The 19,376-nt window shown below is 42.2% G+C and overlaps 1 protein-coding gene across 1 annotated transcript in view; it reads right to left on the bottom strand.

The window, feature by feature from the left end:
- Nucleotides 1-761: 761 nt before the first annotated feature.
- The window catches only part of phip (pleckstrin homology domain interacting protein), a 35,149-nt gene continuing 16,534 nt past the window's right edge, over nucleotides 762-19,376 (bottom strand). The window contains 25 exon segments of the mRNA XM_054618044.1: nucleotides 762-2,273; nucleotides 2,276-2,542; nucleotides 2,662-2,808; nucleotides 3,557-3,807; nucleotides 3,901-4,112; nucleotides 4,248-4,400; nucleotides 4,892-5,044; nucleotides 5,230-5,289; nucleotides 6,204-6,279; nucleotides 6,500-6,625; nucleotides 6,718-6,838; nucleotides 7,448-7,603; nucleotides 8,265-8,326; nucleotides 9,869-9,980; nucleotides 10,079-10,161; nucleotides 11,297-11,421; nucleotides 12,445-12,552; nucleotides 12,879-12,989; nucleotides 13,641-13,848; nucleotides 13,969-14,066; nucleotides 15,707-15,841; nucleotides 15,990-16,092; nucleotides 16,210-16,393; nucleotides 17,329-17,469; nucleotides 18,570-18,795. Of these exon segments, the coding sequence (XP_054474019.1) occupies nucleotides 1,834-2,273; nucleotides 2,276-2,542; nucleotides 2,662-2,808; nucleotides 3,557-3,807; nucleotides 3,901-4,112; nucleotides 4,248-4,400; nucleotides 4,892-5,044; nucleotides 5,230-5,289; nucleotides 6,204-6,279; nucleotides 6,500-6,625; nucleotides 6,718-6,838; nucleotides 7,448-7,603; nucleotides 8,265-8,326; nucleotides 9,869-9,980; nucleotides 10,079-10,161; nucleotides 11,297-11,421; nucleotides 12,445-12,552; nucleotides 12,879-12,989; nucleotides 13,641-13,848; nucleotides 13,969-14,066; nucleotides 15,707-15,841; nucleotides 15,990-16,092; nucleotides 16,210-16,393; nucleotides 17,329-17,469; nucleotides 18,570-18,795 (3,858 nt within the window). The 3' untranslated portion in view covers nucleotides 762-1,833.

Raw genomic sequence — 19,376 nt, forward strand, 5'->3', positions numbered from 1 at the left:
GGAAGTCCAAAGAAAAAAAAACAAAGAAAAAGGCCTAAAGTAGAAACCCAGGATTTAATATGCCAGAGAAGCAAAAGGCACACAGTCAGAAAGATGAATATAAGACTTCTCTCTCTCTCTCTCTCTCTCGATCCCCCTTTTCTCCAGGCATGACAAAGTGCTAGAGCATGCGAGACAGAATTGCGTCCAGATGTGTGTGTGTGTGTGTGCGTGCGTGTGGTCACCATAGAAACATATCAACATTTAAAAAGTCCATTTTCATAGTTCAACATTTTTTTTTTTTTTTTTTTTAAATACACAGAATAACTCCCTCCAACTGCATTGATAACCGGTCTGTGGTAAGTGCATCTCAAAGCTAGTCCCCCAAAGCTCCTCTGGCTGTACCTTAGGTATAAACTGACGATAGGTTGGTTATAGGATAATATATTGACATGAATAATGGTTTTACAACAACAGTAAAGACTTTTCTTTTTTTTTTTTTTTTTTCAAACCGTTATAAATACATTTCTTTGAGAGGTTTCACAACGATCAAACTGTATGCCACTGTTTGCACGCTGAAAGTGAATGACACACTCCGTTGTGTTATAAAAACACACACGCACACACATTCCTTCAGTTACACAAACTCACACAACTTACTTACACACATACAGGCACATGTACTTTGCAGGGCAGAGGCCAAGCACGCAGATACACACACACGCACACACACACACACACACACACACACACACACACACACACAGACACACAACACACACACAGACATAAAGCACAAGGTATTGCTAATGTTGAGGACGCATTAAAACATGATCTATCGAGACATAAACGACCCCTTTCACCCATGCATCCTTTTTCTCCTCACAGTAAAAACAGCTTCTAGAAACAAAAAAAAGAGATGCTTTTTCTTTCTAATAAACATGCGAAAAAAGAGCGCACACACACACACACACACACACACCCCCACATCAACAGTAAACAAAACCTACAGATCTACAGTACCAACAAAGGTACACCATTTGGTATTTTAGCGCAAGACGGACACGCTCAGGTCAGCCGATGTGTAAGACTTCCAAAAACAGAGAGCCGATCATCACGTAGAAATCTTAGAAAAATCAGAGAAGGTGTGGGTGTGGGGGGGGGTTTGTATAAAAAAAGAGCGGGAACAATGAAGAAGGAGGGAGGAGGGGGGGCGGGCGAAAGACGTTGTCGGGCCAACGGTCTGTAGTCCGTCACAGACCGTCATATTTCAGCTCAGCGGGCGTCTTTGACCTTCCCAGCAGAGACCCTCGAAAAAGGTCCTCAAAAATAGTAAGAGTGAGATAAGACACATCCAGCTCTCCTCGTGTTTTTTGTCTTCAAGTACTAAAACGGTTCAACTACTGTTTTTTTTTTTTCCTGGTCCGACACCAGGAGTGTTAACGGGCAGACGGAGGTGAAGAGCGAGTCACAGGACCACCATCAACGGAGTCAGTGAGCTCCTCGTGGGGTCCAACATGGACCAATAATGTCGGAGGAGTCGGGACAGGTGAACATGCGTTGTCAGGAAAGCCATCGGTTGCCGTTAGCGACGAGCTCACTGGAGGAAGGAGGAGCGGACAGGTAAGGGTTGTGTCTCTCCCGTCGCCACAACGTTTGAATAGCAGCAGCTGGACAAGCAGCTCACGGATGAGCATGACCTCCTAAACTCCGCCTCCTACTCCTCCAACGCGTAGGAGCGAAGAGAAATCTCATCCAGATTTTCTTCTCCGTCGTGGCCTCCTCCTCACATCCTGGTGTGTCTGTTCTGTCGCCGCGGTTACCAGCCTATAAGGTTGGCTTTGGCCTTTTCTGTCAGCTTCCGGACGCGTCCCTTGGAGGAGGTGCCGAAAGTGATGGACGAGTCCTCGAACAACAACTGCCTCTGCTCCTCCTCCGAGTCCTCCTCCATGTAATAGGCGGACCGTCGCCCCTGGTTACGTGTTCGCATCGACCCTCCTGCCTCGTCCCCCTCGTCTCCCTCCTCCCCCTCCTCCTCCTCCTCCCCTCCTCCTCTGGAGACTCCCTCCGATTGGGTCGCTGAGGAGCCGTCTGCGGAGGAGGCGTGATTTCCTCGTTGGCTCTCCTGCTGCTCCTCCTCCTCTGCGGCGAGGGTTCGGGTGACTCGGCGGGAGGTGTGGGTTCCTCAGTTCTTACCGTTCGAGGCCGTCCGCGCCGCCTGGGCGTCGACGGCGTGCCGGAGTCCGACAGCACGGACGTTTCCTGCGCGGACGACGTCCCGCCTTCGTCCCCGTCGATTGGTCAAGCTCGTCGTCGGGGGTGGAGCTCCGGCGGTTGCTGCTCTTTCTCTTCTCCTCCTGCTCCTGCTTGCTCTTCCTGCCTCTCTTCTTGCCAGCGGGGCGGCCTCGGGGTCTGGACGGGCTCCCCGGAGTCGTGACCTCTGGAGGACTCACTGGTGGCTCCGCTTTGGATTTCCGCCCCCTCCTCCCGACTCCCAGGGTCACATGACTGCCATGGCCGTTCAGGTGGACTGTGCTCTGAGAGGGAGGACTGGCAGGAGAGCCTGAGGGGGAGAAAAGGAAGAAAAAATATATATTAATAACAGGCAGGTGACATTAAATGCGTATCTTACGACTAAAATCATAAAACGAAGCATCGCACGGTCACTTCTTCGTCTCTCACCAGGTGTGAGCCGTACAGGAGTCCTGAGTTTCCTCCGGGTGCTTCCTCCACTGCTACTTTCTGCGGCCGGAGAGGGCGTCGCCTTCTCAGGAGCCGACGTCGACGAGGCCGACACAGAGTTATGAGCCCTCAGAGAGCGAGTAGACTCTGAAGATGCAAAGAGACATGCAATACAGGAAGTTGATTATGCAATATCGTACATGTGGTCAATACTTCATTATAACAAAGAGTGGATAATAGGGGGAAACAGCTAGCATTGCTTTGTCTAAAAGTAATAAAATCTGCCTTCCAGCACGTCTAAAGCTCATTAGTTAACATATTACAATGTTACAATATCGTAACCCTAGTTCTATGACCATACATGTGTAGGAGGGTCAGGGTAGAGGGCTCCGTCTGTGCTTATAGGACTGGGGTTACAATATCATAACCTTTGTTCTAACTCAAGCAGGCTCCGCCCTCCAATGTGGAAAGATAGCTGACAGCTTCCTTATTTACAGTGGGGTCAGCAGGTATTCGTGCAGGCACCTCCTGATTGGCCAGCTACACTTATGCAAATTTTCAATGGGCAAATGCATGCTTGTGATTGGAGGAGTCTATTACCCATAGAGTCCAGTAGAGGGCGGAGCCGGTGTGAGCTAGAACTTAATCAATTTATCCAAAATCTGAAGTTTAAAAACCACAGGGTTTTACAGAGTTTGACATGTTTACAGACTACTTCTTGGCAGTAAGCTAACCAGTAAGCTAACAGAAGTTCCATATTTGGCATAGAAACATAAGAGTTGTTTCACCTAATCTGACGTTCAGCAAGAAAGCAAATAAGCGTCCTTCTGAAAATGTCAAACTGTTCTTTGAAACTAGAATTGAAATGTGAATGTACACGTTTAAGTGATCTCACCTGCTGTGCTCTGTGTGCTGCTGGTGGCATTATGTGAGGAGGATGTGGAGGGCGGAGAGTGAGTAGAATGCCGTGCCGCACTCCGTGTTCGCCCCGCGGTCGGCGTGTCGGACTTCCCGTTGACCAGCTGAGGGGGCTGTTTGACGGGGACGCTATGTCTCAGAGAGGAAGGTCGTGTAGGCGGCGGCGGCGGTGGCGATGGCTCCTTTTTTCCGGTTACCCTGGACGACACACGTCTCTTTCTCTCCGGACTAGAGGCAGGATGGGAAGAAGGAATGTCAAAGATCACACCCAATGCACAGTACGAGACTCAAAACCCCTAAATGAAACATCCCGTCTTCTACCTGGATGCTGTGCTGCTCGTTGGAGACTCGCTCCTCCTCCTCCTCCTCTTCATGGCGTGGCGCGTCTGCTTGTCCGTAGTGTGTCGGGTCTGTCTGTCCGTGCCCTGTCTGGTCAGCTTCTCCGTCAGGCCGTGGATGGCCTTGTAGTCGGCCAGGATGGAGCTGACATGCTCCTCAAACAGAGCGGAGAGCCTCAGACTCATGCTGTAGATCTGGAGACACAATAAAGGACGCACTGATTCAACGAGCACTAACTGATCTGAGAATTGTATTTCATGACCTCTTCAAAGCATGGAAACACCCGGTTTTACAGACTGTGTGTGTGTGTTGTTGCATGTGTGTCTCACCCGAGACTTCTTACTGGGCGTGTAAGCTTTGGAGTTGCTGAAAATGAGCCGGACGTCTTTGCAGAGCTCGATGGGAGATTGGTACTTTCCTCCTTTGAGCGTGTTGAGAACGGTGCTAAAGTCCATCGGTGAGTCGACTATCTGCAGGTAGTCCTGAGAGAGGCAGAGGGGAAGTCGGGATGTTTCAATTACAGGTTTCAAAGGATGAGAACGGAGGAGAGGAGAGGGAGATAGAGTAAGAGAGGGGAAGAGGAATAAGAGCTCTGAGGGATTTGGGCTTTCACTTTGAGTGGGCGAAAAAAACTCATCAAAAAGCAGTCTGTTCAGATTGTTCCTCCTTTGCAATTTACAGATCCATTAGATTTAGTTTTCATTTTAAATGCTGAATGGAGAGGCCCGTTCTTCAGACCAACGATCCCTTAGCTTTAAATACCATTCTTTGTATAGTTTAATTGTCGTCATTTGTGCCCAAGGCTGACTGTATAGCAAGATCAAGGACCAATAAAAAGGTCATTTAAAATGCAAATAAATCTGAGACCAATAGAAATTCAAAATGAGATGAGTTCAGATTGGATATCTGGAGCTCACGTGTACTGACAATACAGAATGCTGACATAAGGAGAGCACATATGTAGCATACGTACCGGGTACTCCTGTAGGTCCACAGGTTCTCTGAAGGGCTCCGAGTCTTCACACTGAAAGATGAGATCCAGCAGCTCCTTGCAGCGACCCCGCCAGGCATTGGGGTCATATGAGGGGGGGCGGGTTCGAAGCTGCCGCTGCGTGGGTCGTCGGCCCTGCACGAAACAAATGATGAGTGAATTTAAATAACTGTACTGGCTGATGAAGAAGAAGAAAAAAGCCACCTATGATGCTGGATTACGAGACTCTGAAACGTCTAACGTAAAAAGTGAAATTAGTATGTTTAGCTTTAACTGATGTTTTAAGGATGTATGGATAACATGCTGTGAAATATTGTTACCTTATGGTTTCGCGTAGATGTTCCAGGAGTATTAGTATCTTCATCCTCCTCCTCATCATCCTAAATAGAGTGGGAAAAGGTGATTAAATAAAAGGTACTCACTAAGCTACACTAGTTATAACAGAAAAGAAAATGATTTGAGTATATATTTTACGACAATTTTTTTGTTCATAATTAGTCGGAGAATGTTTTTATTTTCTTCAGTTAGTGATGCAGGTCTGTTCTCTAATGGCAAATATAACATTTTGATAGTGTAATGTGTTAATCAGTGACCTATGCAGTGGTACATACAAAAAGAGGATGCTGCATCTAAGAGGATAATTGTAATTGCTACCTCTGAGTACACCCTTTTGACACCTACCACTGTAAAAACATAATAAAAAAAAGCACCCAGACCTGGCAAATTGCCACTAAACATAATTCACCAATGATTTTCATGTTTACCCTCAAAATGTGTGGCACTTACTTTCTCTATGTCAGTATCGCCCTCTAGAATAAAATGTTGCCCACCCCGGTAGTCTGCAATAGAATATGTCATTACTTTAAATCCTAACTGCCTTTCTGGTGTAATATAACGTAACTCTCATTATGGAGTTTTGAGCTGAAAAACTAGATCAGCTGAGAGTTCAAATCACATTACTGTAAATACTGTTTATGACAGCAGCGATTTTAAAACTGAATTACTAGTTTTGTTGCTGTGATTTATGCAATACAATATCCAATTCACAGCATATTTTTTATTATTGTGTCCTTTTTTATTTTGATGATTTGGCGACATTGTATTTGCTGAAATCTGTGTGCCAATAAAGCCACATTGAATAGAATTAAAAAAGCTAAAGTAAGCTTTTTTGGTACAAATATGATAAACAATATTTTGCTTTGGTGAGAAATCAAGTAATGAATATCAGCCATTAATTGGTGGAGAAAAAAAAGCAACAGATTTCAGTACAAACGGGTTAAATATGCAAACGCACCTCGTCTTCAGAGTCAGAGAAGGTGGCCTTCTTCATAGTTTTATAGAAGGGCATGATGTCCGTCAGATTTTGGTCCCTGGAAAAGAAAAAAGCAGGAGAGAGTAGAAATAACTCAATTTATTAAGGTGCAATTGTAGAAAGTGAAAATGTATTTAGATTTCTTGATAAGTTCTTGATAACAATTTTTTCTCATAGTGTACTCGAAGAAAAACTAATACTGATTATTTAAGATTTTGTTAATATACTCTTTCTAAAATGAATTTCTTCTACAACAACATACAGGCTTTAGTACTCACTTAATGAACTGCAGCATGAGGTCAGAGACAAACTTGGCCGTAGTGACAATGAACGATCCCGGCTCATTGAACGTCTGGGCGTTGTGTTCGATGTAACGAACCTCCCACATCAGAGACGACAGCCGCCTGAAACAAAAGACAAAATGTGTTAAGTGTATAATTAATTCCATCTTAATTTAATTATTTTTTTTACTTGAACACAACCTCCCCTGACGTACCTGTAGAAGCGGTTCACCAGTCTTTCCCGTATGGTGCTGAGGTCAGTGACGAAGGACACCACCGTGCAGTAGGTGGGGTAAGCTTGGAGGTCCACTGGGAAGGCGAACGGCGCTGCCACATCTGAGGGTGGATGAAAGACGGGTGGAGAAGAGAGGATGATTTATTGGAGCACATCTGCTGTAACATGCAACACACATAACATGCATATCATGTCTATTTGCTACAAATAAAATCAGCTGCATGAGTCAAGTAACAGCAATGATTTCATGCTCTATGTTAAAGATTTTCCAACAAATTCTAAATATTCTTCACTCAATTTAAATGCACAGTAATAGTTCATATATAATGGACTGTTTGAGTACTATCTAGAAGGATTAAGAGTGCTGGCTGTTGGTTGTTTAGTCCCCTGTCAGTCACTAGAGGGAGCCCTCACGCCAGTTTTCCTCCACTGGGAGGATTGCAGTAACACAAAGCCTTTTTCCCTTAATATGAATTACATCACTTAACAGGAATTCAAGCAAGCACCTCCATATTTATCTGACGTGTTAGCAGATTATTCCTTACAAGACGAGAGAGCCAACGAGCTCAGAGCGGTGACTCAAGCATTGTGGAGTCATGCATTTACGGGAAATGTTCCCTCCTGGCTTCACTTCATATCCCAGCTTCTGTGACATAAGGGAGCTGTTTTTTTGGGGTGTTTTTTTTACAGAGGGCTTGATGACGTCGTACCTAGTGTGCACAGCTGGTCGATGGCTTTGATGATGCGTTCGCACTCCTCTGCACGTGTGCGGCAGCCCCATTCCCCGTCCAGTGGGACGTACAGCAGCTCCTTCTGCTCCTGTTCTACCAGCGGGACGCTCGTTCCTAACTCGTCAGGGAACGTGGCTGCGAGGGAGAGAAAAGGCGATCCGAAAAAAATCCATCAGGAATATATAAAATGTTGGACAAATAGATTTGAATTTGTTTAAACAGGCCCTATTATGCTATTTTCCGGGTGCATATTTTTATCTCAAGTTACATTTACAACATGTTTACATGCGTTAATGCTCATAATCCTCCTTGTTTTTCTCATCCTGGCTGTCCTGCACCTCTTCTCACCCTCTCTCTGAAACGCTCTGTTGTAGCGCTTGCTCCTCCCTCCGGAAAGCAAAGTCTGCTCTGATTGGTCAGCTAGCCCGCTCTGTTGTGATCGGTCAACGTTTCACATTTCAAAAAACTCTTCCTCCAGAGCTTCAGCTCCGTCTCTCTCTTTTGTTGTTTGAGGGTCAAACTAGCCGGAGTTTTACGTCACTTCCGTAACATTGTGACCTCATAAAGTTACAGAAGTGAAGGAGAGAATTCAATGGAGCCGTTTCAGGAGCTCAGGAGCTTCTGAGGGGGAGGGTAACTCCTTTTAGGCGTGGACTTCAGGTTTTACACTCTACGGACCTTTTACATGTACAAAAATATATATAACACACTAAAGAAGAGGGAAAAAGTGGAAAAGCATTATAGGGCCACTTTAAATGGGTGTGTAGTGTAGTGTGGGTGTATTACAGAGACTTACCATCATCAGGGATGGGCTCCATGTCCCAAGGACTCATCTTCTCCGTGTCTCCATTATCCCAGCTGGATGGGAAACAGTGTTGGTATGAATCATCAACATAATCACATTGTAGTCTTTGTAATGAATGTTTTTTTCTATCTTGCTTAGGTAACATTCTGTCGTCATTGTTGTTCCTCTCCCAGTCTAAAGCGGATGTCATTCTCTAACAAGGTCTTTTAAATCACAGTAAGCACTCGTTGTTGACAAGAAAAAGTAACTAAACCAGACAATATGCTTATTAATGTTTCAAATTGGAATGTCAGTGACAATGAAAGCCAAGCGACGGGAAACAAAAGGGCAGTGTGAGCCGGCCTTTTAAAATGTCAAATTCAAACTGTCATCCAGGATTGTTTCATCAAGTTTCCTGAATGATTTCATCCATGAGGTGTTTGTGCAGTTAATGAGCGCTGTGAGAGGAGGTGTCAGCGGCAATATCACAGGGAGCCGTTTGTAGACAAATTCCTGCTACATGGAAAACATTTTAACTAAACAGTTTTACATTTCTCATACTGTCAGTGAGGTAATTCAGATCTGTGAACTCGTTCAATCACAGGATTCGCTAAAGATGGATAGAGACCAAATGTACTGTAGACAAACCAGGTAGAGTCAAAGGATTCACTCTTTTGCAAGTAGCAAACTTTTGTGATTTGGAAAATTTCTCAAAAGGAGTGCTCCATGATTGTGCATAAAACAAGAATCACAATTTTTTTTCACACAATTTCCCATCCATAATTGTTCTGTAACCTCCCAGACCTGTTCCCGCTTGTCGAGTAAACACCATTTATAGTGTTGTACTTTACACAGTTCATGTTATGTTTGTTAGGTTTCATTTTCTGATAGTTATCATGACATTTGTAACAAATTATTCGAATCCTTGGATGATTGCAGCATTTTCACAGATGGAAGGTAGAACTTGAACTGTTCTGTGTTGTTTACTGCTTTACATAAAAAAAAAAAAGAGGCATATTTCAGCATTTTTCTTTTTTTTTCCGCACATTTGGTGCTTTAATAGTGTGATACTTGGATTAACGTACTTTTTAAAATATATTTATACTTGTGTATATATAAGTAAAGTGTTTATGCCTCCCTTATCCTACTTTGCTGTCCTTGTTTTATGTTTTTATTTGTCTATTTCTATGTATGTATGCTGAAAGCGAGGGGAAAACCAGAGTCAAATTCCTTGTATGCGTACGCATACTTGGCAAATAAAGCTGATTCTGATTCTGATTAAGTTACTAGCTACACTTTCCAACAGGTCATTAGTAATAGGATCAGAATACATTTTTAAAGTACCCAAAGGTATGCATGTCATTATCACCTTGGACAGACAATATGATCACTGATTCTGAATCAGTTTGGTGTTTTTTGCGTCAATCTTTCCTTTCTGTTTCACACATGTTTTCTGGCCCCACTCCCTGTGCACATTTTGTCACATGGGGGTGACACAGACAGAAATTAGGAACTCTTGCTTTGATGCATTGGATCACATTACTAATGCAGATACACCAAGTGGAAATGATATTGTGCAATGCTTTGAAAAGGGTAAATCAAAGTTGTGATCATACCAGACGTTGTAGCACTGGAACAGGCTGTCAGGATACTGAGGCTGGAAGGGCTCCTGGCTCTCAATGGTCCCAAACCACCAGGCGTCGTCAATCACTGACCGAAATCTGTCACCTACACACACACACACACACATCACAGTCGGTTTAGATCTTTACAAGAGAAGAACTTCATACGATGACCTGAAAACTGCAAAAGAAAAATAGTCTGACCTATACTCCACTGCCTCTTTCTGGCATTGTCAAACTGCTGCCGTAGTATCAGGAAGTCGATGACATCAGGCATGTCGTGGTATCTGCAACGAGATAAAAAAAAAAGTACCAAAGTTAGCATACGCTGCATAGCAACAACAGAACTAAAGAATGAGCGGAGCCATCATAAATAAATAGATGAAACACATCAAATCTGAAGTGGCAGTTTACCATTCCCCTAACAGTCTTTACTTGATAATGCCAGTCAGAATTACTAAATTAAATGTTTAATAGCTACAGTCTGGTCTTGTTTGAAGATGAGATTTAATTAAGAACAGAAATGTTACATTCAATTTTAGCAGAAGAGCCCTGGGACGACTTTTCAGCGGACTAAAAAATGTTCCTTCGGCCCGTTTTTCCAGCTTAATAGCATTTACTGATACATGTTGGAAGTAATGAAAGAATGGCAGAGGAGGAGAATTAAACAAAGAGCGTTTGTCTCAATGGTAAATCATCTGTTGAGAATTTGATGGTTATTAATTTGTTCTTTTGAACATAACTACCGGGAAACAATCAGAACATTCACAATACTGCTGCCCTCTCTCTCTCCTCTACCTCTGGCCATGTCAGCTCTTTCTTCTCATTTTTCTCCCTTTTTTAAAAATGAGTTTAACCTAACTTTTAATGTTATCAAACAGAGAAGTGTTCTCCCCTCGTCCTTCCTTGTTTTTATGGATGAAGAGGTACACGAGTTGAAGCGGAAGCACTGTGTGTGTGTTTGACCAATCAGCGACGGTCATCCCTGCAAACCCCACACCGAATGTTTCTATACTTTCAGGAAGTCCTAACCTCCCTGACCAGGGCCTTTTTTAGGGGGAAAATGTCCCCGGAAAATGTCCCTTGAACTTAAGTTATCCCTGCTTCTTGCACAAGGTTCCCAAAAAGGTTCTGACACCATGGAGAAAGTTCCTGCAGTCAAATAGGGGCTTTAAATTACTAACAATTTCACACTCTGTCAGCACTGAAAATCAGCATATTGTTGGAAAAAAACCTGGAAAAAGTTCACTCAAATGTAGAATATGTGAAATTATAAAATAGAAAATGTATGGTGCCGCATTAGAAACGAGTATCAACACTAATTCTTAATAGTTAATCATCAAACGGATGGGCTTTTCACTTATTATCCAAAAAGCTGCAGATCCTCTGAAGCTCTTGTGGGAGGCGGAGTGAAACGCTTACTTCATAGAGAAGGATCCTCCGGTCAGTTTTCCGGTGTCGGGGTCCAGGAAGGAAAGCTTCAGGCAGCACAGCGTGGGCAAGCCGACCTCGTACTTGATGCCAACTATCTTCATCAACTCCTGCTCCTGATCACCACAAACAAAAGAACAAATAATGAAAAATAACACAACTTCTTTCCTCTCAGTAAAAGTCAGCTGTCCCCTGTTAGCTTGATCAAAGTTCAGTGCAGTCTATTAATAGATTCTCTTTCCTGTGTTGGTCCATTATGAAGGCGGCGAGTGTTACAATTCTACAGAAAGTTCCTCCAGTTCAGCAAAAGTGAAACTGAAGAGAGTATTGCTTTAGTGTTGCTCGACCTTTTTGTTCAAATACCAATAAAAAGATATAGATATACGCCTCAGGCAATACATTCATGAAGATGCACACTGTGACATGCAATGCATTGTGGTCTAGTGTCTGCACAGACATTGATATTGCTGCCTCCACACCGGGGAAGGAAATGAAAAGGTGTAAAAATGTATCCCATAAGCTGTTACTTTAAAGTGTTGAAGTGACTTGTGTTTCGTTTTTTCTGTGTCTTTATGTTCCATATACAGAGATACTTTGTACTCTGCAGACATCTTTTCTTTCAGTGGAGGTATATTTTTAGGATGGAAAAGGGACTAAAGTTCACATGAAAGTGAAACCAGACAGGAGCCTACGGTAAAGAAGAAATACCGCCGAGAGGTTTGTGTCTGTGTGTCTGTGTGTGTGTGTGTGTGTGTGTGTGTGTGTGTGTGTGTGTGTGTGTGTGGAATGGTTAATAATGAAACAACGCTGAAAGATTGCATCAGCGTAGCTTGCAACTATGTGGCAATTCCTAGGAACTGCTATTTATTCATACAAAGACTGAGCGTCATTTTATTATCTCTACTACACGGATCTTTATAGCTCTTAATGAGTTATTATTAATTCAGCTGTACGAATGTGGTTCCTCTGTGTAAAGAATTTATTTATTTGTGTTTCATGGCTCTAATGTGAGGGCTTCTCCTCAGCGTTTGTTTGCACACATAAAAAAAACCAATATGAATCTCCAGATACATGAGATCTAAAGAGCAACGTCTCTCTTCAGACAGTCTTTAATCCATCTTTGTCAAAATGTTCCTTACCCGGAGCTCCATCTTGTGCCAGGGCTGCTTCTTGGGATTGATGCTGTAAATCTTCTTCTGTTTGGCCATCTCCACATAGGCTTCATGGCCCTGTCTGAAGTAGTAGAGCTGCGCAAAAAACATACAATATTTTTTACAAAAAGTACCACAGAATGCACAGAAAAGTGTCTTATATATTTTTCTGGAATGCAAGAAAAATATATAAACTTTTTGCAGCAGCATTTTAGCTGCTGAGGACGGCAATGTCAGTGTGTCCCCTTGTCTCATGGTGTGTGTGTGTAATGGCCGTTTGCAGCCTCATGGGGCCGCTAGCTCTGGTGCAGACTGGTCTTGTTGCTATGTTAAACACGAGCCAGTTGTTTTGCTGTATGAGCCGACATGTGGCGGGTCATGTGGCGAGGACGCTGTAACGGGAAACAGGAGGAGGCGTGTACCTCGTCCCCCATCTGGGGTATATAAGGACATCTCCGGGGGACTGTGTCGGTGATCCAGGCCGAAGGAAGCCACTCCTCCAGAGTTAGCCCCTGCTCTTGAAACTCTGTCCTCTGAATGACACAAGATGAAATACATATTCACCAACAGACATTTTAATATATTGGAGGTTTTGCATTATGTTACATTTATTTTCTTCTTTAAAATGTAGATAAAAAAGAATGCATTTGTGTACATTGTAGGCCTTTTGAGTAGTTTTTTTAATTGTCTTTTAAATACTGTTAAATCTTGGGCTGCAACTAACAATATTTTCAATGTCATTTAATCTGTTAATTATTTTCTTCATTAATGGATTAGTTGTTTGGTCTATAAAATATAAAAAATAATTTAAAAAAATAAAAAGTTGATCAGTGCTCCCCAAAGCCCAAGATGATAAAATAAAATGTCTTGTTTTGTCCATAACTCAAAGACATTCAGTTTACTGTCACAGAGGTGTAAATAAAATAGGCACATTAAAGAAGCTGGAATCAAAAAAATGTAAAAAAATAATTCTTAAAAAATAATTCAAACTGATAAACCGATTGTCAAAATAGTTGTTGATTAATTTAAGAGTTGAAAACTAATGGTTTAATCGTTGCAGCGCCAGTTTAATCTGGATAATCATTGTTACAAATGGCTGATGGGTAATAACTTTCAATCACACTAACAGTAACATCACACCTGAAGCCTCAAGGTGGAGAAAAAAAACTTTGTCAAAGACCAACCTTCCTCTTCTCCTTTGGCTGCTTCTTCTTTGGTACCGCCTCATCTTTGTCTGCTTTGTCTTTCTTCCTCTCTTTCTTCCCGTCTCTCTTCTTCTCCCCGTCTTCCTCGGAGCCGCTGCTTTTCTTCTTCACTTTCACGCTCTTCTTGGGCGGCTCGAGGTTGATCCCAGCGTCCGCCGTCCAGTCGGAGTAATCGCTGGAGTAGTCGCTGCAAACGCAACCGTGGAGAGAAGATTGAATACGCATAGTGCATATGCTTGTGGTTTTATGTTGTCATTTGCGTGTGGTAGTTGATTTGATATAACGTGATATACCGAATGCATCTTACCTCGAACTGCTGTGGTCATCCGGCCAGGGCTCCTTTTGCTCCTCCTCCTTCTCATCCTCTGAAGAATGCCCGTTGATTTGCCGCACCTCCACCTCTCCCTGGGAACACACATCATTTCATGTTAATCGAATTATAAAGAAAAACACAAACAGAATCATTAAAAAGAAAAGGTATCAGAAAGGTACTGTATAATAGAGACAAAGGGAGCAGAGCTACACCCCTTTAACACTCAAACTACCGGAATTCTATTAGAACTACTAGAATGAACGTAGCAGTTATTCTGACCATTTATAGATTATCTGCATTGATTTCAATAATCACTATAACAACTCAGAGTAAATGAATCTGGAACGTAGCCTCTGTCGGTTAAAGCTGCTCCGTTAGCGAGCAGAGAGAGAGAGATGGTGCTCAAGTTGCAATAAATATTACAGAATGTCACAGTAATATACACAGTAACAGGAATGCAAACACACAGTGATTCCTCTGGTAGTGTTTTGCAGTCAGAGCAACAAAAAAAGAAGAGAAAAGAGGCCTACGAGACGCGCAAGAAGAGGGAGTGAGACGGCTCATCGAAACGGCCGAGAGACGTGATCCGTGACCAGATTATCATAGTTTATAAAAATGCAGAGCAGAGAGGATACGGACATTTAATACACCAGACGTATTGAACCCGCATGGATCCGTTCAGAGGCTCCAGTCTGCAGTGTTGTTCACACACTTCACTGAAAAAGCAGAGAACTGCTCAGGAGCATCGGGCTTCTTGATCAAAACATTTTGTATCATGTCAACATTTCAGTCCATACTCGTGCGCTCAATCTCTCTCTCTCTCCCGGACGTTAATTACCCGTAACACTGATAATGTATCCGGTCAACATGACCGTTAAAGGTAGAAATATTCATAACTGCTTTGTGTTTTGTAATAATAATAATATAACTATGTTAGAATAAAATATACACACATTTAGGAATATTCAGGGTTCTAAAGTGACATGGATTCAATTTTAACAAAGTTATTACATTGCGAAATCTAAATACGGTCAAAATTACTATTATTATTATTATTGTTTACCCTTCAAAATTTTAAGAATTGAATACACTGTTGGACTGCTGGATTGCTTTGAAGGTAGGAAAAATGCCATATCCTTAAGGTTTCCTTTGTATACTATTATTAATAAAAAGACACAGAGTTTAATCTGTCACTATATAGGCACTTGGTAAACTTTGTTCTTAAAGGTGCTTTATAAATATAGGAATCACTAATTTGGCACAAACAATTGATTTAAGTTTTCTTTTAATGATTAAACATTTTTTTTTATTATGTCCTATAGAACTGCATCCATAACAACGGTCTTCTACTGAGAAATAACAAACCGTAGAATGCTGTAATTGACCATTTAGAATCGAGTATTCAACAACGACTTGCAATAAATAGTGCATAAAGTCCAAAAACAGTGGGCAGTAAAAGGTCGACATGCTAGCAAAGTCTGAATAGAGGGACTGTGGTGAAAATGGTTTGTCTAAAATTGGACTAGAAGAGAAACGAGTACAAAAGCAGTTATGTATTAGATGAGAAACAACAAAAAACAGAAGTAATTTTACTGAATGAAAATCATAAGATGGACATCTTCATAAGCTACAACACAGATGTATATTTTAAGTTCTTTGAAGGTTTTCCACACAGCTCCTTCATAACGTACAAAATAAATCCCAAACCCGGCAGTAACAGACTCTCGTCTACCTCTGAGGTGTCTTCGTCGTCATCGGCAGCCTCGGCGCTCTGGCGGCTCGTCTCCTCCATGGCGGCGCGCGTGTGGTAGCCGTGGTTACCTTGGCTCCTCCTCCCTTCGTCGACCGACTCGGATGCCGCATGACCCTGAATAATAATAATTCGACAAGAAATCTCCATTAAAAATGAAACTGAAGTGTTTTAGAGATGTTGCATCATAAATAAAAAAAAGGTTATTGGAGGAATAATTACATTCCTGTAAAACGATAATGTGTGTGCGTGTTGATTCACTCACCCTGCTCTCCTTAGGGAGGGAGTGGATGGTACGTCGCCTCCTCTCTGACTGATAAATATTGATCTCTTCTTCCCCTTTAGCCTCACGCCAGTTTATCTGTCTCCTACACATGAACACACACACACACACACACACACACACAGAGTCATGTTATGGGTTAATGCCCGTCACGTCCAAAAAGCATGTTCCTCTCTGTGGGGTCAGTCTTTGTGTGCGTTACCTCACAGAGGCGTCCTCCAGCTCTGGGACCAGCACCCTGCGGCTCCAGGCCACCAGGTCTCCCTCCGTGGCCATCTGGCTGCGCGGGGCATTGCTGTGCATCTGGCGGACGCCCTCGATCTGCCCGCTGCGACGCAGACCCACGTTGGGCGGAGAATGAACCTCCGTGGGCGAACCCACCGAACCTGAGGGAAAGAGAGAGATTTTTTTTTAATTTGTCAGCAGCATTTAAGAGATACACATGCTTTTATGGGAAATTGTACCACTGATTGGCAAACTTCATAACAGACAACACCAAATGTACCTGTTTGTAGTACATCATTAACTCTAATTCATATATATCATGCATTTACTGACACTTTGTTTAATGTAACTTGTGACAGAAGGTGACCAAAATCTCCTAAAAATTTGCAGCTCTAAAATAAATAAATAAATAAATTAAGATAAAGGCTGCAGCTAACAATTATTGATTATAAATGAATCTGCCAGTTACTAATACAAATGGTTCCATTATAATTTCCAAAGGCACAAGGTAAAGTCTTTAAATTGATTATTTTGTCTAAGAAACAGTTGAAAATATATTCAGTTTACTTTCACATAAGTTGAATAAAAGCAGCAAATCCTCACATAAGGTGGAACCGGCAAATATTTAGTATTTTGACATAATAGTTACAGATTATTTTTGTGTTAATAAACTATTATAATTTCATAATTATTTAATTGTATATATATATACACACATATTTAATTAGTTGACTAGTTTTAACAGCTCTAAAAGTAATTAAGTAGAAGATACAAAATATAATTTACGAGTTAATTACTGAGTTTATGACATCTTATTATAAAAACCCTCATTAAATGTACAATAAAGACACTCATGATCTTGTTACTAAGAAGGCTGCATTTGTCTCTCTACTTCTCAAGGTGTATCCTGATGTGTAAGAACCAGATCCACGTGATTTAAATCAACTGTATGTTTTCATCACTTCATGGATAAGAAGACAACAATCTAAGCTGTGTCATGAAGCTGAAGGATTTTGAACTCATTTAAGACACTGAATAATGTCTTTGCCCCTCACATGCATTTGTGAAGCTGCCCACACTACCTTAGCATTCTTACCTCTGTTGGACCTGGTGTTTACAGAAGCAGCCGTGTCATTTGTTCCCCGCCTTTGGTCCTGTTCCTGCTGCAGCCTCTGAATCATCGTGTCTAGAGGACTGGAACCGTCCACCGCCTGCTCACTCACCACCTGGTTTAGGCCTAACACGGATAGGAATGGAGAAAGAGAAGGAGAGAGAGTTAAAAAAAAGGCAAATTGCATCCTGAGAAACTGTTCATACTAAGTATGACATAAAATAGAGTAATGCGTTGTGTACACTAGAAATATCGTATGTTTGCTAGTTCTGAGTTCTGAGACGTGAGCTTACTACACAATCTCCAGCGCCCCACAATGCATTGCGTCTCCTCAGACCGTGCAATGGCGGACGAAGTGAGGTTAAGGAGCAACGTGTAAACTCCCTTAATATAATGTACTGCAGAAAAATATTTAAGTTAGTGAATTATTTAAAATATTTCAGCCTTTTAATTTGCCTCAAAACAATACTTGAAAGTATTAAATAGAATGAAAAACATAATATTACATTTAGAGCTGCAACGATTATTGCATTGGTTGTCAACTATTTAATTTATCTGCAACTATTTTGGAAATAGAACTTTTTGTTCTGATACATTTTTTTGAGGACGATGAGAGATTAATCAACAATAAAAATGACCGTTAGTTGCAGCCATAGTTACATTTGTGATTCGGAGAGTGATCAATACAGTCATGTGATGCAGAAAAGACTATTGTAGAAGTATATTGCAGCTTGGGTAGCATGCAGTACTAGGAATGACACAGTCTTACAGTCAACATAATACTTTTAAAAAGCAGACAGGTTAGTTTAATACTATTCTATAAACTGTGAGCATGTGGAGTCATATTGTCTCACAAGAGACTCCTCCCTTCTGTGCACCAACAATGCATTTCATAAACTACTGTTTCTGTTTGCATCCCCGCCAGGATTTTAAACCGCTTCATTCATTCTGGTTTTAATTGCCAATGCTGGTGTAGTTTCATGAAAAGACCTCTCACTGAGCACATTTGAGAACAGATCACATTCTTGTCAGGCCACGAGAGCAGAATGATCAGCGTTGACAGAAGCGCCTTTGATCAGCTGATGATTAGACAGAAAAACGACAGCGTCACCTCAAAGTGGAGCTCTGATCTGAAGCGTACAAGCAGACAAAAGGGAACGAGTAGAACTACAAGACCACACGGAGAGGAGGTCCTCCTGAGGGGAACTGATTTTCAGCCTTCATACCCGAGGAGGTGACCCCCATCTGTGGGATGAGCTGCTCGTCCCTGCATCCCTCCCTGCCCGGCACCAGTCTCTGGTATCTGGGCGGGTGGGGGTTCCCGTCCACGTCCACCAGGAAGGGAGGAGGCATCAGGTGTGGCGCCTGCTGGGTCTGCTCGTCCAACACGTAATTGTTGGCGTCTCGGATCAGCGGCCGGTAGTCGGTGTGGAAGAACATCTGGTCCGCTATCTGAAAGAAACAAGGTACGTTTATATTATTTAACCACTGATTTTGTTATAACTGATGACATTAATTATGTGAGTTGTTGTTAAACAGGCCCTCTTATGCTTTTTTCCAGTGCATTATTTTTATCTCCAGTTACAGTTACAACATGTTTACATGCGTTAATGCTCATAATCCTCCTTGTTTTTCTCATCCTGGCTGTCCTGCAGCACCTCTTCTCACCCTCTCTCTGAAACGCTCCGTTGTAGCGCTTGCTCCTCCCTCCAGAAAGCAAAGTCTGCTCTGATTGGTCAGCTAGCCCGCTCTGTTGTGATTGGTCAATCTTTCAGCTCCGTCTCTCTCTTTTGTTGTTTGAGGGCCAAACTAGCCGGAAGCAGTTTTACGTCACTTCCGTAAAATTATGACCTCATAAAGTTACAGAAGTGAAGGAGAGAATTCAAATGGAGCCGTTTCAGGAGCTCAGGAGCTTCTGAGGGGGGGGGGTAACTCCTTTTAGGCGTGGACTTCAGGTTTTACACTCTACGGACCTTTTACATATATATATATATAAAAAAAAAAAAATATATATATATATATATATATACAAA

The sequence above is a fragment of the Anoplopoma fimbria genome, chromosome 18 (assembly GCF_027596085.1).
Source record: "Anoplopoma fimbria isolate UVic2021 breed Golden Eagle Sablefish chromosome 18, Afim_UVic_2022, whole genome shotgun sequence".
Lineage (NCBI taxonomy): Eukaryota > Metazoa > Chordata > Actinopteri > Perciformes > Anoplopomatidae > Anoplopoma > Anoplopoma fimbria.